General features: G+C 52.3%; 7 protein-coding genes across 7 annotated transcripts; 1 reads left to right on the plus strand and 6 right to left on the minus strand.

The window, feature by feature from the left end:
• Positions 1 to 328: 328 nt before the first annotated feature.
• COCVIDRAFT_87490 (hypothetical protein) lies at positions 329 to 1,836 on the minus strand (the record flags this gene model as incomplete). Its single annotated transcript, XM_014705661.1, has 4 exons — positions 329 to 966; positions 1,024 to 1,193; positions 1,255 to 1,586; positions 1,681 to 1,836. The coding sequence occupies 4 exons, from the start codon at positions 1,834 to 1,836 to the stop codon at positions 329 to 331; spliced, it is 1,296 nt and encodes a 431-aa protein (XP_014561147.1).
• Positions 1,837 to 2,217: 381 nt separating this feature from the next.
• COCVIDRAFT_33848 (hypothetical protein) lies at positions 2,218 to 2,764 on the minus strand (the record flags this gene model as incomplete). Its single annotated transcript, XM_014705662.1, has 2 exons — positions 2,218 to 2,532; positions 2,699 to 2,764. 2 exons carry the CDS (start codon positions 2,762 to 2,764, stop codon positions 2,218 to 2,220), a joined length of 381 nt encoding a protein of 126 aa, XP_014561148.1.
• A 207-nt stretch (positions 2,765 to 2,971) lies between these two features.
• On the minus strand, positions 2,972 to 6,140 carry COCVIDRAFT_33849 (hypothetical protein; the record flags this gene model as incomplete). Its single annotated transcript, XM_014705663.1, has 6 exons — positions 2,972 to 3,459; positions 3,517 to 4,318; positions 4,375 to 4,967; positions 5,018 to 5,184; positions 5,230 to 5,881; positions 5,942 to 6,140. The coding sequence occupies 6 exons, from the start codon at positions 6,138 to 6,140 to the stop codon at positions 2,972 to 2,974; spliced, it is 2,901 nt and encodes a 966-aa protein (XP_014561149.1).
• Positions 6,141 to 10,150: 4,010 nt separating this feature from the next.
• COCVIDRAFT_87199 (hypothetical protein) lies at positions 10,151 to 13,339 on the minus strand (the record flags this gene model as incomplete). Its single annotated transcript, XM_014705664.1, has 3 exons — positions 10,151 to 10,354; positions 10,439 to 13,128; positions 13,186 to 13,339. The coding sequence occupies 3 exons, from the start codon at positions 13,337 to 13,339 to the stop codon at positions 10,151 to 10,153; spliced, it is 3,048 nt and encodes a 1,015-aa protein (XP_014561150.1).
• A 283-nt stretch (positions 13,340 to 13,622) lies between these two features.
• On the minus strand, positions 13,623 to 15,233 carry COCVIDRAFT_87304 (hypothetical protein; the record flags this gene model as incomplete). Its single annotated transcript, XM_014705665.1, has 2 exons — positions 13,623 to 15,133; positions 15,182 to 15,233. 2 exons carry the CDS (start codon positions 15,231 to 15,233, stop codon positions 13,623 to 13,625), a joined length of 1,563 nt encoding a protein of 520 aa, XP_014561151.1.
• Positions 15,234 to 15,933: 700 nt separating this feature from the next.
• On the plus strand, positions 15,934 to 19,496 carry COCVIDRAFT_87298 (hypothetical protein; the record flags this gene model as incomplete). The annotated part of the gene is made up of 3 exons (XM_014705666.1): positions 15,934 to 16,266; positions 16,318 to 18,471; positions 18,519 to 19,496. The coding sequence occupies 3 exons, from the start codon at positions 15,934 to 15,936 to the stop codon at positions 19,494 to 19,496; spliced, it is 3,465 nt and encodes a 1,154-aa protein (XP_014561152.1).
• Positions 19,497 to 21,638: 2,142 nt separating this feature from the next.
• COCVIDRAFT_87533 (hypothetical protein) lies at positions 21,639 to 22,091 on the minus strand (the record flags this gene model as incomplete). Its single annotated transcript, XM_014705667.1, has 1 exon — positions 21,639 to 22,091. A coding segment is annotated over one exon (453 nt), but the record flags the coding sequence as incomplete, so codon positions are not given.
• Positions 22,092 to 22,202: the final 111 nt, after the last annotated feature.

Genomic DNA, 22,202 nt, shown 5'->3' on the forward strand with positions numbered 1-22,202 from the left:
TTGCTCACGTTCAGATTTTCTTGTTTTTTTTTTACAAGTGTGTATGTAGGATATTTTTCTCTGTGTGTGTGGGAGCTTGAACGAGGGTCTCTTCGTAATCTGTAAATCTTCAGGGCACTTTTTTTGGCCTTGGAAAACGGGAGAGAAGGAGAAGAAGAAGGAGAAGGAGAAGGAGAAGGAGAAGGAGAAGGAGAAGAAGAAGCTGGTTAAAGTGAGGAATAAACTTATTTCCAGTTGGGGGAGGGCACTTTGGTAGTTGGGAATTTTCCATAATTCAAGAACTTGCAAAGTTTGTTTTTTTCTCTATTCGTTGAAGCCTCACACTTTCTTAGAACACAGTACCATCACTTAGGATGATGATTGGGCTACTCTTTGTCGTAGGCCTCTTTTCCTTGGCAACTTCCCTACCAGACTTCCACGTGCCGGCTTCCAGCAACTGCGCCATACTGAGATCCACTCCCTCCATACGCTGCAGGACTAGCTTGTACAGCTTATCGACCAAGACCAGAGTCATGGCACGCCACTCGACGATGACATCGTCACCTGCGCTGAAAGCTGGGAGTCCAGTGCCATCGGAGGAAGCCTTGATGCCGCGCTCGAGGGAAGCAGGCTTAAGTGTCAAGACTCCGAGATCGACGAATAGACCGCCATTGCGGTACTCGGGTAGGGCAGTAAGCGAAGACGCGTTCTTCCACTGTAGTGAGAGAATACGTGTGAATGGCACCATAAGGGAGTAAGCAAGCCACTGTGTTAGTTTGTGGAACGGCTGAATGAACTCGGTTTCATCAGCACTTGAGGAAGATGATTGGGTCTTGAGTGTTGACAGGGGCCACGCGTCGCCAAGGGGTTGACCGCTGACATTTGTACGGTCTTGTGGCCAGATGGGAATGAGAAGCTGCTGGAGAATGTCCCAGAATACGAGTACGTCCAAGGTTGAAGAGTCGGAAGAGTTCTTCTTCATGAAATCTGTATTGTGGTTGGTGAGTATATCAGGGAATGTAGTAAGCAAAGAACAACACGTACCGACAACATTTCCGGGGCGACCTTCTTGGCCAAAGACCTCAGGGTGGGATAAGAGTGACTTCCCAAGGCTTCGAAGGAGATTGGCACGAGATTCGACACCCAGCATTGGATTCTTGTCTGTAATCTGGAAGCCACTTGCAAGTTCTTCTGTCTTCAAGTCTTGGAGACCTCTTCCTGTACACAAAACAGTCAGTCATTTCATAATGACTAGCCCAGTGTACAACCTGAAACTTACCATCCACAATGGGCTGCTTCTCATTTTTGGCAGCCGCAAAACTCAAGCTCTTGAACATGTACAGACTGGCAACTGCAATCCCCTCACTGCGTTCATACTCGCGCTCCGTCCCTGGCTCCACATATCGCCAGTGGTCACCCGCTCCAGCATCCAACAACACCGAAACAAAAAACAAATCGATCAGTCGGCGTGTAACCTCCAAATCGTCGGATCCCTCCTTTTTCCATTCCTCAAGAAGCGTGGATATGCGGGGAACGTTGCCGACTTCAAAATGCTGCCATCGGCCGTGCGGGGGAATAGTATGGAACTTGTCTGGACCATAATCGCGCTTTTAGATATATAATATAACATATCAGCCCTCCAAAAAAAAGTTCACAGTACGTACAAGAAATCACGATTTCCTAATATTCAAAAAGACACACCTTGATGACAGATGTCACATAATCAGCAGCGTCGCCCAATCGCTCCTCGTGTACATCAAAATGACTCAGCTTGCCAGCTGCAGCTGCCTCTCCCACAATCTTTGAACGGTCCCGCACTGCACTGAGCGAGAGGAGATACTTTACTTTGTCATCCATGGTTTTTTTGTGATGGAAAAGTTTATGAGAGAGAAAAGGATGAGCGGTCAATGCGAAAGCTGGGAGTTGAGGGGTGGTGGTGTTGTTAAAGGTAGCAAGTGGGGTTTAGCGCCGGACTATGGGCTAGATGCGCTAAGCCTGAAATAGGTAGCTAAGACTTACAAGGACCACTTTTGTGACGGTAGCTCGTGACCACGATAAAGGACATCATCGGTGTCCGCCGATGCGTTGTCGTATGCGAGATGCGAACACGAGAAATCGTATTCGTTTAATTTGCATGAAATGCTGCAAGGCTCATTTGTCCTTTTGTCACAGACAACCAGCCACGTAGTGTGCGTGTGTACAAGTGTATGAGTTGAGACATTGAGAATATACATTTCATTACAGAGAGTTTATCGTCATTTCGCTGAGCGATACTAATGAGCTTAGGATAGTAGACATAGCACCTTCTCCCAGAGGAGGTAAGGAAGGAGCCGATTCGGGTGCCCCCGTCCCAGTTCTACCATTCCGACTGCTGCAACAACATCGTTCTTTTGTCAGCCCCAATGCTGACCCATGCCTGATATCTTCTACTCGTAAAAACAAGGAAGCCGCGTAAACATATGCGACCTTTTCTTGCCGCCGATAGAACAACACGACTAGCCCTCCCTCAATATGGAGGCTTGGAAAAAAGAAAGGAAAGGAAAAAACAAATGGCTGCTGCCTCGAATAATGCATGCTGCACAGCTAAAGCGCTGCATACGAAGATGAAAGATAATTGACAAAGGAGCATACAAAGTGAAACGAGACGAATGAAGGTGCGGGAAAGACAAGCTTGAAAGATGCTGTGCCAGAAATGCGCGCGCCGAATCAGAACGTGGACGATGATCCACCAGAAAACACCCGAAGGTAGACCAAGGGAAGGCCAGAAACAAGTGGTGTTATCCATGCTTATTGCTGGTACTTGCCGTATCGCGTGTAAGAGGTATCATAGCCCGCAATTGCCAGAGATGAAGAAAACCCGAAAGCAAGTGCTGCAGAGACCAAGAACTGCTTTTTGAAATGGTATGTTGAGACTAAAGGAAATACCGTGGTTCGGATGCGGCGTTTGTCATTAATATAAGGTCAATAGAGGCGTAGAAAAGGAATGCTGAAATCAATCATCGCTGTTGAGTGATCGGCCTGGGTCGCTGGTCTGTGGGGTTCGCAACTGTGAAGAACTGCCAAAACTAGACAACTGCTTCTCTGGCTGCTCCTTTTGACTATTTGGCTTTCGCTTGAAAAAGCTCATGATCTTGCCGGTTGTTGTAGTTTTCCTACCGGGGCTCGAACAGGTGGGCGACACGGTGGGCGAATCGGCGTTTGGAGGGGCCAGAGACTCTGGTGTAGATTCCTTGACATGAGTTCGTGCTTCCATTTCGCCATTCCTCCCATCGCGAGTACGTCGTCGTGAACCCATTTGTCGCCACCAGCTTGAGTCGCGCGAGACGTCGGACCGGGCTGCGTTGCTATCTGCGCTCAGCTTATTGTTAGTGTCCCAGGGTTGGAGTTTTGAGCCATCAAGGTTTCCATTCTCACTATGAGACAGATCAACCTGGGAGTGGCTTTGAGGCGATGGTTGTTTGATTGGATAAGGATCGAGAGCTTTGCAATGTTAGTTTTCCACGGTTTTGAAGAATTGAAATCAACTTTCAAACTCACCTTGACTGCGCCTGGCATGCGATGGAGCAGTGACAGGTCGGGGACTATCTCTATCCTTGATCATTGAAGAAGGTCTTGTCAATGTGTCCTTGCGATCCGCTCTTGAGCGATCATCGGGACCTGTGCCCTGTCCCTTTGTAGCTTGATCGGATGCATTTGGCGTCTGGGTGACCAAAATTGCCGTAAGACTTGGGTCCCGACTGCCCCTTCGGGACGAGGTCACGTTTTCGCTAGAGCCCATGGGCCTTTGACCTGGTACTGGTGTAGTAGACGACCGCCGTGAGCTCCTATCGATGATGGATGATCTTCTTGAGTCGGATGCCGCAGCTACAGCTTGTATTGAGCCAGTCGATCCTCGGCGAGCCGCTTCTTCAGGAGAAATGGTCTTGATTGCGCTCAGGGGTATCTTCAACGGCGACCTGTTGGGTCCTCCTGAAAGTGGGCTCGGGGTTGGATCGACAGAAAACCCTGATGTCAGTAGACCAAGGTTCATATTCTTGTTCTTCCTCTTCTTTCGCCGCTCCTCGTCTATTCTATTTTCCCAGATAGCCTTGTTGGTCAAAATCTCGTCTACCACAAATTGCATGGCGGGTAGAATGTCCGTGACGGCTTCGAATAGTGGCCTGGCAAATATATTCATGAATCCGATTTGCGACTCCGCGAGCTTAACGATGTCTTCGCGCACCGGCGGCCCTCCGAAAAGACATGAAGGCATCTCGAGTTCGGCTTCCATGAGTCCTTGATTGCTGAATTCGTCTGTGAGGATGTTGGCCCATTTCGCAGCGGTTGGGAATTTTCGCGCCTATAGAACGTAGATTAGGATGGATTACAGCATGCGGTCTAGAAAAGCAAACTCACCACATTACAAATATCGGCACATTTTATGAGCAAACCACAAGTCAGATCTTTTTGCTCTTCTTGAACCTTGGCACTCCAACCGTCCACAGCTCCTTGGTCGTGAGCAACTTTTTGTTGCAGGTTGCCCAAATCGCTCATGTACTTGAAATGGAGACCCATATCCGTTGCAAGAATGTTGTTGATCATCAGCTTGCGCATTGCGGTGTCGGAGAATGCACTTGGCCAGTATCGCCGTAGAATTTGGGAATACGCGGCGCAATGGAATGATTCCAGGACGGAGCGGTCGTTGTAAAGTTGCGCCAATGGTGCATTCAACGCAACTAGGAATGCGTTATTGACACCGGGGTGGCCAACATCGTGTCCAATGGCAGAAATCAGCAGCGTGAGCGCATCAAACGGCTTGAGAAGTGAGGCTATCGGCGACTTGGGGGCAGATACGTTGCGTGTGTCGGGTGGATACATAGGTAGGGTGCCTATTCGGACGAGGAAGTGGAAAAGAGCCTGGAGGACATCGACAACATGGCGGAAGTTGTGGTATTTGACGAACTCGTTATATGCCGTACGACTGGCCAAGAGGAAGACAATCATCTCGCCTAGCAACCGGTTAGCAGGAAAGCGGCACAATGAAATGCAAAGCACGTGCCTTCTGTGATTGCCCATCGCTCCAGCTCGGGCATCTGCAGCGCATGCTTGAGCATTACCAAAGCGCCATAAAGCAGCTCATCGTCAGTAAAATCATGAGCCGAAAAGGCCCAGACGCCCACTGCATTTTCAACGAGTATCTTGCGGTCGTAGTCGAGATGAAAGTCCCTAGGATTATTAGCCATACACCTTTATGCCGCAACGTATACGCACATGGAGTCGAGAGAATCTCCCACGGTTTCCGGATTACAAATGCCAGTCATCAGGTTCGAGACCATGGCCTCACGCAGATAAGCATACGGTTTCGCATCGTCGACGCCGACCCAAGACAGCTTCCGATTGCGCTTAGTGGTCAGAAAACTTGCTTCTTCCCGGTTGAACTCTTTTTGTAGCCGATAGGCGTGGACAGCCAAGCCAAGCATACGTTCTCGTGACATGGGACTAGTCAGCACGTCGACAGCGCCGGCATCCAGATAACGCGTTAATCGGACAGTATCACCAAGCGGAAACGACATGTGGAGACCGGGCGAAGGGAGCGGGCCAGATGTCGATGGTTCGTCCAGCGTCACTCCCGACAGCATGACTACGGGCACGACGAGTTTGGAGAAATTGCGGGACGAAATCTCAGAGGCGATGTGAGTGAGCAGGTGCATGGCGTAGATGTCGTCTGGTTCGGCAGTGTCCATGCGGTTCATGCGCGACGACGTGGGCGAGGGCGTGCGTGGTTCGCGAGATAGGCGTTTCATGCGCTGCTCTTCATCAAAGGGAATATCTATTATGACAAAGGTAGGGATGGCGGTCTTGGTGTCATCAATGAGTTGGTTGATCTTCTGGAGACAGGCCCGGCCTGTGCTGCAGATGTGTACTGGACGAAGTTGTTAGTAGGAGTTGATGGCGATGTTTGGGCGCATTGTGCTCGTCGTACCTTCGGTGGAGATGGACAGCATGGCTTCGACATTGTCGTGGACCTCGCGCGGAGACGTCTTGCCCATGGCAAAGTAGCTCTGGCCTACATTTCCAGTGCTCGTCCGGGCGACAAGCGACTTGGACAGATTCTCTTTGCGCACATGCTCGTCGTTGGCCCGCCGGTCAATGTAGACTACGTTGCACGCGCCATGGTCCATTTTCTCCGCCTATGTGCGGCGACCAGCCAGCACTGGTCTCCAGCGCAGAGGGGAGGGCGAGATGGTGATGTCGCAAAATGGGGTGGGAGAGGGGGGTGGTGGGTTGAGGTGGGAAAGTTGGGGAGAGACAGCGTCGTGGTCGCAAGACAGTGAGCGCAGGACAGATGCAAACGATGCAACAGGTCTAGCAGTGTGGGGGATTGGACAAACGAGATGGTGGCAATGCGCCCGGTGGTCCGAGATGCAGTCTGAAACGGCGACGTCGATGGGAGGCCCCAGGGATGCTAGCGGAGTCGCGAGCGGTAGGGAGCGCACACGACACGGGGACTGGGTAATTGTTTACAACAGGACAAGGAAGGCGCTGATGGCGAATGCGACAACGAGGAAGGCCGGCGCCGATGGCAGGAAGGCGTGGAGGAGGCGGCTCGGGCGGTGCCTGGCAGTCGGTCTCGTCTCCGTCTATGGGAGCAGGAGCGGGCAGGGCGAGGGCAGACGTGGAGCAGGCGCGTCGGCGTAGGAGGACGGAACGGAAAGTAGGTATGTAGACGTGCGAGCAGCGGACACGAAGGGCAGCGTCGTGGGCGGGTGGAAACGAGGGTGGTGGTGGTGGTTGTGGCTGTGGGGTGTTGTTGTTGTGGTTGTGGTTGTGGTATAGTGGGTGGTGGTGGTAGTAGTGGCAGGACTAGTGGTGGTAGGGCAGTAGGGCAGAGGAGTTGGGACGTGGTCGTGTGGACGGGAGAGCGCTGCGTAGGCGTGTCAGCGAGAGATGGCTGTAGCAGGCGCAAGAGGCGACGCAGGGGGTTGTGGTGGAGGGCGTCAGTGTCGCATGCAGCGCACTCGCAGAAGGGGCTGCAGTGGGAGCGGCATGGGTGGTAGCGGGAGGATGGTGGTAGTGTGGTATATGGGCGTGGGCGTGGGAGAGGGTGCAAGGGCAGAGCGAGGAGAGGATTGATGCAGGCGTGGCGCCGTGATTGGGTTACTCGAGACGGAACGAGCAGGGCGAGCCAGTGCGCCAGTGCGCCAGTGCACCAGTCTGCAGTGGGCAAGTCCCCACCCGCGCCTTCAACAGCACCGCCGTCGAAGCACCTAAGCCTTCTGGAAGCTTGTCGGTCCGCCAAATGCTCCGCCGCGTCATTGCAATTGCCAGCCCATGCCATGCACATGCCCGTCCAAGCCAGCCCTGCCCTCCCAAGCCCCAAAGAGGGAGAGAGAGCTCGTCCGCCCCCGTCCAATATTCCCCATCCATCCCCCATTCCAATAATCCCCCCCAGCGTCTCAGCCCGCGCAGGCCCATCGCCCGACGCCCTGCCCAACACGCAACCCGCCCAGCCAGTCGCCGTGCACTGCATCGCCGCCGGTTCACGCGCTCGTCCCTTGTCTCTCTGTATGTGTGTGTGTGTGCGCCAGAGCCGCTCGCGCAAGCTTGGCTGCAGGACGGGCTCTGTCCTGAAACGCTTCCCACGGCTGGTCCACCGTCCGTGGGCCTCGTATCCTCCCCTCCACCATGCGGCACACAGTGCTGTGCATACATTTACCTGCGCCTGCTGCTCTCTACCTGCTACGACTCCTGCTGCCTCTGCCTGCCACCTCCCCCCCGCTAGCCCCCGTCCTGCCCTGTTCTGCCTTGCCCTACCCTACCCTACCCTCCCTTCCTCTCCCCCTACCCTCTCCTCCAGGTGCGCTGGCAACCCGTGTGCCTCAACTCCTGCCTGCCTCAGCTTCTCTGCCTCTGTCTCTGCCTCTGCCTCCACCTCACCCCTCCAGTTGTGCGCTTCGTCTGACACGCCCCCGCCGTTTGTCGCCACACAGCCGTCGTCATCTCCCGCCAGCATCCCAGCCAGAGAAAGCTTCTGGAAGTGGCGACGGCAAACACTCGCTCCGCTGCCCTCTGTCGCTTGTGGGGTCCAACTGTTGAGCCCCCCTGTTCGGTCCGCTATTGCAGGCGAAAGATGCTTGCTGATCAACGACGGCTGATCGTGAGCCCCCAGCCCCAACTGCTGCTTCCATCTCCCACTTCCCAGCTCTTCCCAGCTCGACAGCCCGTCCCCCTCTTCAAATAGACACACGGCACATGGCGCGCCTTTTGCAATCTGCCTCCCTGCTTACTTCACGTGCATGTCCTTAGCCTATGGCGCGGCAAATGCGCATCAGCCTAGCATGGACATTCCTACCCAGTAGAACCTACTTACATAGACATCGGCATGCTCTTCTGACAGCCTTGCCCTTCTCCCACACACACACACCCTAGCGCGGCTGGTCTAGCCACCAGATCGGCATGTGTACTGCTGCTTGCCGAAGCCTCGGCTTCGCTACACTCCACGTAAGCAGCGCTAGGCCCGTGCCCACCACACTGACACTGTGCTGTGAGGTCACTCTGCTCACTCCACCCTCTGCAGCCAGCGGCGAACAGTGACAGCCAGACACCGCGTTCCCCGCCCTAATTCGCCCACTTCCCCTTCAACCCTGCCCGCCTACTTGGCCTCGCCTTCATGCCGACCCTTGCCCGCATCGCTAGCTGACGAGATAAGACCTTGACAAGGCTGCTGATCGCACATCTTGGTCAGCTGAAATCCGGGGTCAACGCCTGCTCCTGCAACAGCCATGAACTGCTTCACGGCCACCATCCAGGCTCTCGTCCCATCTGATGCACGATTTAGCCTATCCCCGCGCCAAGCTCCTCCCGGCAACCATGCTTCATCCCTTCTCATCTGCATCCTCCGCCCATCGGCTCAATTCTTCCTCGTCGCGCCCACATGTCAAATGACGCCCAACTGTGGATTCCACATTGATTAGCATATTGCTGTGACCATGCAATTGGAACTCCATGGCTGCCAGCAAGCCAATCAGCACCGAACAGATAGCACAATCGTGGCTACCAAGGTGGATATGAGGCTACTTCTATTCCAGATAATACCACCGCAGTAGCTCTCGCATTGGACCAATGGCCCAAATCCTTCCCAAATCGAGCAATCGCATCTCGACGGAGCCTCTCACTGACACGCGCTTCTAGACCAGAGTCAGATCAAAACTTGCTTTGGCGATTTACCTTTGCCTCGTATCCGCGTAATCTGGCCACTCCCGCCTAGGTACGGATGTCAACTGCCGAATGCTTAGCCACCAGCCAGTGTAAGCTATCCCTGGCCCTGCGTCAATGTTTACAATTGCAATGTCCTACGCTAGTCGCCTATAATACACAAACTCGCCATAGTCAGCACACGACAGCGCAGCCCAATGTTGCACAACGCTAGAGCCTTTTGCATTCCCCAAACACTGTTTCCTTCGTTCGCTCACACGCTCCTCTTACTGGTCCTCTCAAACGAAAAACAGCCTTGGCAGGGAGGGTAGCATGAGTAAACACTCAGCTGGGTTCGGGTTACCTTCCAAACCCTCTGCACTGGAAGTCCGCCCCAAGGGTGTGGCTCAATATTGCCTGGGGGCCAAACAACTAACCTGGGCGTCGGCCATTATCGTATCCAACTCTTTCTGCAACTTCGACCCTCAACACAACTAACTGGCCTGGAGATCTCTGTTGCGAGCCTAAATTCTCACATAACGAAGCACCGTGACGCGTTTGCAGGTCAGCAAAGCTTCTAAGCCATCCCGACCACGTACCATGTGGGGGGGCAGGACGATTTGCTAGTTGGACGGGGAACATGTCCCGGCACAGAGTTGAGGATGCTGACTCGATAAAACTACCACATCCAAAACCTCTGGGTAAGCCACTGACTCTTACCGCGAGTAGGCCGTGTACCCTTTTCTGTTGGGCTCCATACGAGGTATATCCCGTATGCCGAGCGCGCCTAGAAGACCTATTGTGGTCATCATTTCCCAACTCGAAAGACAAATCTCGTCAGTTTACGGGAACAAGCACCAGAATATCTACAAACGTAAATGGGCTGAGTGTTCAACTGAAGGAAAGGAGCACATGGTTTCTTGGTTCATCACCATCATACATATACACATATTATACAAGCCCAAGAGCCGTGCTGTATTTCACAATAACAGCATCTTTAAACCCCGCCCTGTTTCTCCACAACATGCGCACACCTGCTACACACATCCTCCGCTTCTTCCTTGACAAAGCGCCAGCACCTCGGACACTTTTCCCGACTAGGGGGATGCACCAGCACTCGTGCTTTTGTGAGCAAATCACTGCCTTGGTCTCCACTTGCCGCCACAGCTTCCTCTTCCACCCACGCCCATTGCCGCTTCATCTGCTCCGCATCTTCCGCCACAAAGCCGAGCTGCCCACTTGAAGAGGCCCCAGACAAAGTATCAGACAGAACGCGTATCCTCACTTCGCTAATGACAAACAAGCCTGCCAACTGATTCTCCATGTCTTCAGCTTGAAGACCCAGTGGATGCATGGCATTTGAAAATGTCCCACTCAACGCCTCAATGCTAGAAGCAGGCAGGTAAACAGTCGCCGCACATTCCAAACTCGATCCAATCTTCTTCCCCGCCCGAACCCTCTCTTGCGCAACCTTAATCGCACCACCAAGCGTCCCCACCACCCCGCTCATACGCTCCAAACTCTTGGCTTCCGACTCGGGCAGCGGCGCAAGACGCTCCCACGTTGCGCGCGCAGGATGGATACTCTTGTCTTTTAGGGCAGCAGGGACATGATCCCAGACTTCCTCGACAAGCAACGGACACACGGGCGCCAGCATCTGCAGTAGCTCGTAGAAAATCAAGCCCAAAACGCGCTGGAGCGTCTGGCAATCCGCCGTATCACCCGTGTACACTCTATCTTTGAGCGTCTCAAAGTAGAAAGCGCTCAGGTCCATGGCAATGTACTTGTTCAGCGTGTTGATGCCCTTGAAGAAATCGTAGTTTACAAAGTGAGTATGCGCTTCGTTGCTTACCTGTACCAGACGGTGTACCGCGAGTCGATCTGTTAGTTCTGCAAACTCGCTGGTGGTGGGGACGAGGCTGTTGAAGGATACAAACGGTGGGGAACACGAGGGGAGGGAGAAGATACCCAGAAGCCATTTGAAAGTGACGCGGTACTTGTGCAGGGCTTGATTCACCGACATGAGGAGCGGCTGGCCGATTGTTACGTCGCGCGTATAGTCGCTGCTTGCGGCCCAGAGACGCAGTGCGTCGGCGCCCATGGAGTCGTACGTCGGAGCATGTTTAGTCGCTGCGTCTCGCTTTGCGCCCTTTTGCTTCTTGCGCTTCACGGGGGGAAGCAGTTCGCCCGACATGATTTGGAAGGGGGAAATGACGTTGCCGAGGGACTTGCTCATTTTGCGGCCGTCCGAGTCGAGGGTGAAGCCGTGGGTGATGAGGGTTTTGTACGGTGCCTTGACGGTGGCGCTTGCGTACGGTTGCGTGGCGACGTGGGTGAGGAGCGAGGACTGGAACCAGCCGCGATGCTGATCGGTGCCTTCGAGGTATACGTCTGCTACGGGTTCGTCTTTTTGCGGAGGTAGAAGAGTCCAGCTTGTTCCGCTGTCGAACCATACGTCCATTGTGTCTCTGCCGCGTACATATGTGCCGTTGAGGTGCGGCGGCTTCCACGCGGGATCGTCTGGTGCATCCGTCCACCATGCGTTGATGCCACGCTCTTTGATGACTTGAATGATATGCTCAATGACCTTGGAATCCATAGTCGCTTCAAGGGTATCACCCTCTACCTTGTACAAAGCAGGTATAGGCACACCCCACGCGCGCTGCCGCGAGATGCACCATTGACTCCGACCTTGAATGAAGCTCTCCAGACGACTCCGCCCAGACTCTGGTTTGAAACTAACATTGGCAATTGCCTTCATGGACGCATCCTTGATGCCTTCGACGTTTGCAAACCACTGCTCAGTAGCTCGCGTGATGACGGGCTCCTTAGTCCTCCAATCAATCGGGTACTTGTGCCGATAATTCTGCTTTGCACGGAGCAACCCGCGTTTCTGCAGGTAGTTGCACACGGCGTTGCTACCGGATTTCTTGATGTCGGTGACAGGCAAACCCTCTAGCAAGTCTGGCTGTTCGGGAAACGCATCTTTGGTGAAGGCGCCGGCGTCGTCTACAGGGGCAAATGCTGGGATGCCGAGGGGCGTGCAGACGTTGTAGTCGTCCATGCCGTGGCCGGGAGCGAGGTGCACGAGACCTGTACCTGACGAGTCTGTAACAAAGTCTGCGTGGATGATGGGTTGTAGTCCGGAGGCTTTTTGGAACGGGTTTTCGTATTGGACTTGGTCGGCGATGTCTGAGCCGCGGAGCTCTGATACGACGATTTCCAGCTTGCGCTCGAGGATTTTTTCGTACTCGGGTATTCGTGAAGTAGCGATAAGGATGAGTTCGTTGTTGTTGCCTGCATCTTTGACAATGCAATATTGCATATCTCTGTGCACCGCAATAGCCTTGTTTGCCGGTAGAGTCCAAGGCGTAGTCGTCCAAATAACCACGCTGACTTCATCTTCAACATCCCTCAGCGCCCCAGCTTTAAGTTCTTCCGAGAGCTTCACAGGGTACCGCACAAAAGCCGCCAAACTCTTATACCCCTCATCATACTCCAACTCCGCCTCCGCCAGCGCAGTCCGCGAGCTGGGACTCCAATACACAGGCTTAAACTGCCTATAAACCAGCCCTTTCTCAAACATAACCTTGAACACGTCGAGCTGCCTCAACTCAAACCCCCGCTCCATAGTCTGATACGCATTCTCCCACTCCCCCATAACCGCCCACTCCCTGAACCCGCTCTTCTGCTCTTCAATCGTCTTTGCTGCCAACTCTCGTGCCGCCTCCCGCACACTCACTGCATCCGTCTGCGCTGCATCTTTCTTCTGCGCCTGTAATGCCTTAATTTCAATAGGCAATCCATGACAATCCCAGCCAGGGATATACGACACTTCTTTCCCCTGCCCAACTTCAAATCTACAAATCACATCTTTTGTAATTTTATTCAGTGCATGGCCAATGTGCAGCGGTCCGTTTGCGTACGGCGGTCCATCATGTAGCGTGAACCTCGGTATGGCAGATCCTTCTTTTTCTTTTTCTAGCGAATGGCTATCTTGTTGTTTGTCTGCGTGTCCTCGGTACACAATACGGTCGGGGCTCCGCTGCCAGGCATACAACTCATCGGTGCATCGGCGCAGGTACTCGCGATTCGCAGAAGGTAGCGGTCTAGGCGGGAAATTCGATTTTGGGAGCCGCAGGGTGGTGGACCATGATGCGCGGAGGATACGCGTCGGGGTTAGCATAATAGCATTGTGGGTCGAAGGGAATTGGTGCTGGGAGTTGGGCGGGTGGTGCGCTGGATATTTTTTTGGGGTTGGGGTGTTCGGAGATAAGATGGAGATAGTGGGGTGATAAGTTGTATTGTGGTACGAAGTGTGTTTGCAATTACATGAATGTGCTATTCGTATGGGGTAAAAATAAACGTATCTTTATGGTATCTAAACTGTTATGGTCATCTATCATTCATTCAATGCCTGCATCCTGAACGCCTTTAACCCTTCAACACCCATTTCAAATCGTGCATTATCAGTAAACGGTCAAAGAGCTCACAGCCCCGTTCTTGAGCACTTCAAAGACCATACCTGGGAACCCGAATAACTCCACATTACCCACATCAGTGACACCCTCCATAAGCACGCTACCAGCATTGGCAAATTTGCTCTTTCTCCCTGAACTGTCTTCCCATCCTCCAAGAAGTTCGCAGCTGCTCCCTGGACTATCGCCCCAACCACGGTTCAGAGCCATACCACGCTGTTGTAGTCGCTCTTGCTCCTCATTCTCGTAGTACGATTTGAAGACCTCCTTTAAGCGTCCGGATATGTCGCCAAACCCCATTTCAGAATTAAGCGGCTCGCGGTACATGGCTGAGGGGACGTGTTCGAGAGTCCATCTGCTTCTCCGATGTCGGTTGAACTGGTATGATCCTGGGATATTTCCATGGAATATTATCTTGGTTGCGGTGAGATGATTTAGAGGTTGTGCGCTGAGCTCCCCTGCGTCCTGTACATCGCTCTCTCGCCTTTCAGCAGTTGGCGAAGGTGGGGAAATCTGCGTGGGCTGTGAGATTAATATATCGAAGCCGTGGTGATAGTAGTTGTAGAAGTGCTCTGCTGCAGCGATTTCTCGCTCTTGGGCTTCCAGAACTGCATCATCATCGTCTTCCCATGCATCCTCATCGTCGCTTCTTATAGCTGAACCCGGATCTGAGTCTTCGTCAGGTGTAAGACCACCCGGAGAAAGATCTGATGCGTCGCTTGTTCTCCGATCTTTGTGGATAGATAGCCGGTGGTCATTTTTGCGGTAAATTGAATCTGGGGCTCCCAGTTCCATAATCAGATCTTGGGGTGTTGTCTCGCTAAGAATAATCCAAAACGGGGGACTTGAACGTCTCACAAGCTCTATCCTGCCTTCACCATGTACCTTGACTGTTTCAATCTCATCTGGTCCGCTATCCTTCGCTTTACCTAGCATCAGTGATCTTGGGTTCGACGGAGGAGCAGTGAACAGAGTCGCGCGGGCCTTCTGCCATGACTCCCCGCTGAAGACAGCCATGGACGTTGCCGGACCGGTAGCAGAAGATGACAGAAGCGAAATGAAGTCCTTCTTGGGGGAGTATGCGGAGTGTTGAACAGGGAAATTGAAGGCTATGCCTGGATATGACAGGTTGTATGTTCCCATTGCGTTTGGATCTTCCGACTTTGGCGGCACATACTCTCCGCCATAAGTCGGTCCTAGTAGCTTGTCATAGACATGCCTGAACCTCGGACCCGGCGGGCCTGCTGAAAATCCTCCATCCGCAGGCTTGTAAACTTCAATATCCTTATATACCAGCCGGGCTTTTGCGAAATCGAGCACTTCGATAAGGCGTAGTCGCTGATCAGGACCATCAAACTGTAGGCGCAGACCGTTGTCAGGTAGGACGACTTGTACCGGAGACGAAATAGGGTGGAAGTCATCGTGGTAGAGCTGGAAGCGCGGAAAGGTCTTAACTTCGGCTTTAATGGTCGTCAGTACTTCGTGCAGTGAGCAACCGAGGGCTATGATTGAGTCAGCTTGTTAAATGCACAAAGGCTATTGCGACCGACTCATGAAGCTTATGCTGCGACCTGGCTGTAACTGCATATTTCCATCCTCCATGGTGGGCCTTGTAGAGATGTATAGAGTACAGGTGTTTGAAGAGAGTGTAGTAGGCTTGCTAGCGGATGCGCTGCTACCTAGCTCACAGGTGATAGGGATGAGCTCGTGCCCTTGTCCACGAGGACAGACGACACGCCCACTGGTGAGACGCAACACCGAACACGGGGCGATGGACGGCCTAGGCACTAAGACAGCGCGGTGTATCTAGAAATGCAGCTGTCTAGCTATTGTACAGTATATGCACGAGGGGTGGCGGGGCTTCAGGGTCCGTCTTTAGCACGCCTAATCCATGGATTCGGAAAGGCGTGGAGTATAGCAGAGCAGTGCCGGATCAAACGGCTTGTGAAGCGATGGAATCCCAGTACCAGCCTCTTTGTCGCAATAAACACAAAGATATGCAAGTGAGAGTCTGCATTGACGTAGCGCGAGGGGTTCGTGAAAAGACCTGGCGCGTGGTCTGAGCTTGGACGCTCCAGGATCCCTGCAACATGTGTTTACCGATTGTTTACTTTACTGCTTCAACACAACACCAAACGCCCGCCATACTAACCACCAGCACAAGTACGCTCACCACACACAGAGCGTCATCATGTCTGGCCTACCAAGACCAGGGGCGCAGGCCAAGCGTACCACAACAGCAATGCGCCCTCCAACGACGCGACCACCACATCTAGCGCGTGGCCGCGCAGGAACACCCGCTATGGACGGCCGTACGTCAAGAGCAGAATCAGTGGCTTCGACATCAAGGGCACTGCGATCATCGCCTCTCAAGCGCCAAGTCCGGGATTTCGAGGTCGATGGAGAAGAGACCAACATCAATGTTGTCGTCCGATGCAGAGGGCGCAACGACCGTGAAGTGCGCGAAAACAGCGGCGTCGTCGTGTCGACAAACGGAATCAAGGGTTCGACTGTAGACCTAACCATGGGACCTAGTTCGACCAGCAACAAGACATATCAATTCGACAAGGTCTTTTCTCCCGCAGCCGATCAGAGCATGATCTTCGACGAGGTCGTTTCGCCAATTTTGAATGAGGTAATTTGAGACGATGCCGTCTATGGCGGCAGCGGCTGACAACCACCATAGGTCGTTGACGGCTTCAACTGCACAATTTTTGCCTATGGTCAAACCGGCACTGGCAAGACCTACACCATGACTGGTGACATCTCCAACGTCCTGCCACTCCCAGACGCTGCCGGAATAGTACCGCGTGTACTGCACGCCCTTTTCGACCGCCTCGAAGCTGATGAGATTGACAACTCGGTAAAGTGCTCTTTCATCGAGTTGTACAACGAAGAGCTGCGCGATCTCCTATCCCCCGACGATGCCACAAAACTCAAAATATACGACGATAACAGCAAGAAGGGTTCTACCACTACCTTAGTGCAGGGTATGGAGGAATGCCATCTAAAGACTGCGTCTGAGGGTATCAAACTCCTGGCCAATGGAAGTCACAAACGACAAGTCGCGGCGACAAAATGCAACGACCTCAGTTCGCGAAGTCATACTGTTTTTACTATTACCGTATACATCAAGCGAACAACAGAAGATGGCCAGGAATACCTTAGCGCCGGAAAACTCAACTTGGTCGATCTTGCTGGTAGTGAAAATATCCAGCGTAGTGGAGCTGAAAACAAGCGTGCTGCAGAGGCTGGTCTGATTAACAAGAGTTTGCTAACATTGGGTCGCGTTATCAACGCGCTGGTCGAGCGCAGCTCTCATATCCCCTACAGAGAGTCAAAGCTGACCCGTCTGCTGCAAGACTCACTAGGTGGTCGAACAAAGACTTGCATCATTGCAACCCTTTCACCAGCTAAGAGCAATCTCGAGGAAACCATCTCCACCCTGGACTATGCCTTCCGTGCAAAGAACATCCGAAATAAACCACAGGTCAACCAACCAATCAACAAGAAAACCCTACTAAAAGAGTACACCATAGAAATCGAGAAGCTAAAGAGCGAACTGATAGCAACACGGCAACGAAATGGTGTTTACCTCACCCAAGAAAACTACGATGAGATTACGACGGTGAGCGAGTCGAGACGCATTCTTAGTGAGGAACAGCGCGAGCGGCTTGAAACCATGGAGGTCAATCTCCGCACAAAGGTTGAAGACCTGTTCAAGTTGACAACCAAGTTCCAAACACTCAAGAAAGACAACGAACAGACACAACTGGCGTTAGATGGCACAAAAGGTATCCTAGAGAAGACGGAGATTGTTTTGAACCACACTCGTCAAAACCTGGACGAAGAAACGGAGCTACGCAAGGCCCACCAAAAGACCGAAGAAGAGCTGGCAGAAGTGGGACGAGACATGATGTCAACTTTGGGCAAGACAACATCAGCCATCGATGGCTTGAGGTCCAAAATCCGGAGGAAATCAGAGCTCCAGTCACAAAACCGACGTAATTGGAATTCTTCGCAGACGCAGGTTGTAGACACCACTCGCCTAGTTGAGGATCGGATCGAGGAGTTCCAACATCAGCAAGAACAGCTAATGGATGCTATATCGGAGCGTATGCAGACATTTGTCCGGGACGAACTCGAGAAGCTGGGCGCTTCGCAGTCTTTCTTGCAAGAGAAGATGGAAGCGTACCAAACCTCGGAAGCGGAGGTTAACGGACAGACTGCACAGGCGCGCAATCACATGAACGAGGTCCTCGAGGAGATCAAGACACTGCGTGAGGAGGTGAAAACCAAGATTGGTGCAGGCCTCGATGAGCTTTCTGCTGCAGCAGAGACCATTTCAGCGAATATCATCACAGAATTGGATGCCTTCCACACGCAAGTCCACTCATCTTACGCCAGCCTAGGCCGTGACTTCAAGACCACTTTCGACGACTTGGTCAAGGATTTGAACGATCAACAAGCCGAAAATGAACGACTACACCAGCAGGTTGTAGAAGCTAATACGGCTTTGATCGAGGCACACAAGGCATCTGAGGGCCAGCTTGCGAAACTCGTAGATGAGGAGAAGCAAAAGTCTGCCGAGGACCGACAAGAGCTGTTGGCACAAATCACTGCGCTTATGACTGCAAATGCAGACGCTCAGGAAAAGAGGCTAGAAGAAAGACTCTCTGCTGTGCGTGGAGAGATTGCTGCTGCCAACACTGCGTTCGAAGCCAAGCAGGGTGCCTACACAGAAGGCGTCAACGCGTGGTCAGACAAATCAAGAGACATCCTAGCAGGCGTATCAAAATCGAGAGAGACTGTCAAGACCAAGATCAAGTCTGACTTTGCTGTAAGTGTATCATGTCCTTTTTTACTTCACACGCTAATGTTGATCAGGCTGCAACCGAGCATTCTACCTCGATCAAGGAGACCACCACATCTGTTCATGAGAGTACCGTCAGAACGGTCGAAGCCCAGATGGCGCATCTGGATACTCAGTTGCAATCTTTGGACGACATCGTTTCCCGCATCCGTGAGCAGAACAATGCTCACCACGCTGCGCACACAACATCGCTCGCTGCACTCTCTTCAACAGTAGGAGCCTCGTACTCGAGCATAGGAGAACACTTGGCTTCTTCTTTTGATCGTGTTCAGTCTCTTGAATCCGAAATGTCAGCACATACAACTGGTTTGAAGGAGACACTGCCATCGCTGTCTGCTGAATCGGATATTCGCGCACCACTCCACGAGCTCCGTGAAACTGTCGCCAACCAAAATCTCATCGAGTACAGCCCTACTGGGGAGACACCTCAACGCGTATCCTACAACATCCCCTCGACTCTTCCTCGCACCGAAGCTCACGAAAACATCATTTCTCGTCTCCGCAACCGTCCCACATCATCCGACAGTAACGTTCGCAGTCCATCCAAGCAACCCATCTTCAACGACGCCACAAATTCTCTCAGCCTCGCCTCACCGACGAGCATATTCTCCCCTACTGCCACCAAGCTCGAGTTCCCGTTGATCAGTGCGCATGCCCACACAATATCACATCTGCCCACAGGCGGAGGCAACCCCTCTTCTCTGCGGGAGCTAGATGTTAACGTGGTGGCGCAGGAAGCTCATACGCAACCTCTTCCCCATCTCGCATCCCAATCTTCTTCCGACTCGCTGGCCAGCGGGCTGCCGACAAGCAAGAACAAGCGTTCAAGTGTCGAGGAGGTGAGCAAGCTGCCGATGAAGAAGATGAGGAAGACTGTGGGCATTGCGGGTGAGAAGACTGATCGGGAGAATATCACGAATTTTGGAAATAGCGTTGGGCCGGGATTGGCGGCTGGACGCAAGTTGAGGAGTCATGGGGGGAGTACTACCTAAGTGTTAGGTGTTTTTTTTTCTCTTTCATGTATGAGTTGGTTGGTTGGTTGTATATGCGTGTGTGAAGCAGAACGGAGTGGGGTTTGTCTTGTCACGGCTTGTACAGTCATATTTCCATGCATATTGTCACGGCGTTTTGCTTTCTTGGGTGGGAAACAACTTGACCTAGGGCTGTGTCAACTTGTACATCAATCCCTTTTGTCTCTGGGGGTAACGCGGTGTTTTTTTTTCTGGGTTCTTCCTGGACTTCAACTTTCACGCATGGTAAAAATAGGCGTGATGATGAATCTACTATTTCAAGTGTTCAAATGAGTGGGATACCCTCTTCTGCCTGAACAAGTGTTGTTGTTGTTGTTGTTTTGGTGATTAATAGGGGAACGGGAACGTGAACAGAGATGATGTCTGCGGATATTCAAAGTTTAGAGAAGAAGAAGAAAAGGTTCACTTACAAACATAGTTTCCCTCCCCCCTTACTGTTACTCACACCTTGTGTCAGAAAGAGGAGAAAACGCAACCATCGAATGACTATTTTTCTCTCTCTCCGCGGGGCTACATGGTGGCGGCGGTGGTGGTGGTGGTGTACTTTATGCAACATTTCTTCCCCGCAGGCCACGTGGTGGTGTATTGTATACAAATATTTTTCTTCCCCGCGGGGGGCCGCCATGTGGTATGTACTATATACGTTCCGTCCCAAACTCCACTCACACACACACGTACACACCCTCACAAACCTTCACATCATCTCTCGACCAAAGTTTAAAAAAAAAATCAGCCGTTTCGCCAAACAAGAAAAAGAAACAAAGTACCCATACGCGCGGCTCCCGTTGCTTTCTTTTTTTTGCTTCCAGAGCTAAAGAGAAAGAGAAAGGGCGTTTTTTTTGTATACATTTCTCACCAAAACAAAATAAGAACTTAAAAAGGAAAGTAGGGTTTTAGTTAGGGTTAGACAAGGGGTGTACGAGCGGCTTTCTCCGCCAGTCTCCCTCCCCCTGAAAAAAAAGTAAAACGGGAAAGGGAAAAGATGTGCATATGTGGTGTGTGGGAAATGTTACGCGAGGTATACACGTGGATTTTCCCGAGGATTTGCTTCCGCGGGGAGAAGAAGGGGGGATTGTGGTAAGAAGAGGAAGGAGGAAGAGGGGAGAGGGATGCTGGAGTAGGTTAGATGAAGGGGGGAAATAAGGATGTGTTGTTCTTTCTTGAAGAACCGGGAAGCGTGGGCCAGATGGTATTTTTCTGATTAGTATGAATGTATAAATTCAGCTCTACTAGTTCGCCCTGTGTAGTAGACGCGTTACTTGAGAGATTCCGCGGGCCGAGCAACAAAGCTCTTGTTGGAACCCGAGAGCGGTAGGTGTTTTTTTTCTTTCTTTCTGGAATGTACTTATTTGGGTAGTAAGTAGTTGGGTACCGATGCCTTTTACTTTTTTACTTTCGTCGCAGAAAGCACAGTCATTGCTTTGCTTCTTTACCAACGCCCACGGAAGCCGGATAGCCACGAGAGAAAAAGAGAGCAAAAACCCAATGGTTTGGATCCGCGCCCGGGGCGGCGGGATAATCATCACAGGCAAAGATTCCTCCAAGGCTCGTGCCGGGCTGACATGCTTCCCGGAAGCACATTACCGTCGTTGTTGTCACGGGGGCGGGGGGCCCCGTATCCACTGTTTTGCGGTGCGTGAGTTGGTGGCATTCGCGATTATTGCTTCTCGTGGATTTTCCGAGTCGATTTCCGCCTTGATTAATGAGGCCTCCTAGCTTCTGGGGAAGCTAAGAAGGCCACGCCGAGTTTCACGATGTTTTGGTGGTGGATGTGAACGCGCACGCGACTGCTACGGATTTGGTTGATAGTAAGTATGCCGCTTCGGGCCGAGGATATTGTGAAGCGTGGCCATATAGAAAAGGAAAACGGGGGAGGCATACGGCCGAAGCGCCCGGGAGTCCCAGCTTGCGGCTGTGGCTTGTAAATTCGTACGAGCTTCGCAATTGGAGAATAGCATGTTGATAATAATAATAATGACAATGGCGTGAGAACTAATACGACAACGACAACTGGCACAGTGATTGCCATGTTGCATGATGGGGAAAAAGCAAAAAGGTGCATTTCTGATGTGAGACCTGCTCAATCTAATGCTTCAGGTAAGGTCACAAGCCACACCCTCGAAGGCGTAGCCGAGCAAAGTATGAGTCGTAATTGGCTCGAAGTTTGGGCGCAGGTCCAATGTTTGTTGAGGCCCAAAGTGCGCCGCATGCAAGCGGAATGAGGCGTTCATTTTCCCTGTGGGAATGCCGGCCGTTGGGTGGCGATTGGGACAAGAGCGTCATGCGGTGGTGCTTAACGAGAGAAACTATATCCACACATTGCAGCGATAGGCTGATGCGCTGCTCAGTTAAGGAAAAAAACCTGGTGTTGTGATGGTGACATGCTTGAATGTGGCTTATCCAGGGGTCAGGTGTTGACATGGTGGCATACGTACATATGCAAAAGTCCTTCCGCGGTATGAATGTCATGACGAAGCTGATGAAGATGCATGGTCCATGATAAGCAGTCCGGTGAGGATGCTCACACCGCTTGCCGCGGAGCCCGCTGTGAGGATGGGTGGTGGACGTCGGTCTCGAGGTGTTTCGGGGTGGATTAGCGAAACATGATGGACTATTGACATTTCAGATGGCGCAGTCGTGCTAATCGGGCTCCCACGTTGCGTCGAG

Source organism: Bipolaris victoriae, assembly GCF_000527765.1.
Source record: "Bipolaris victoriae FI3 unplaced genomic scaffold scaffold_7, whole genome shotgun sequence".
NCBI lineage: Eukaryota > Fungi > Ascomycota > Dothideomycetes > Pleosporales > Pleosporaceae > Bipolaris > Bipolaris victoriae.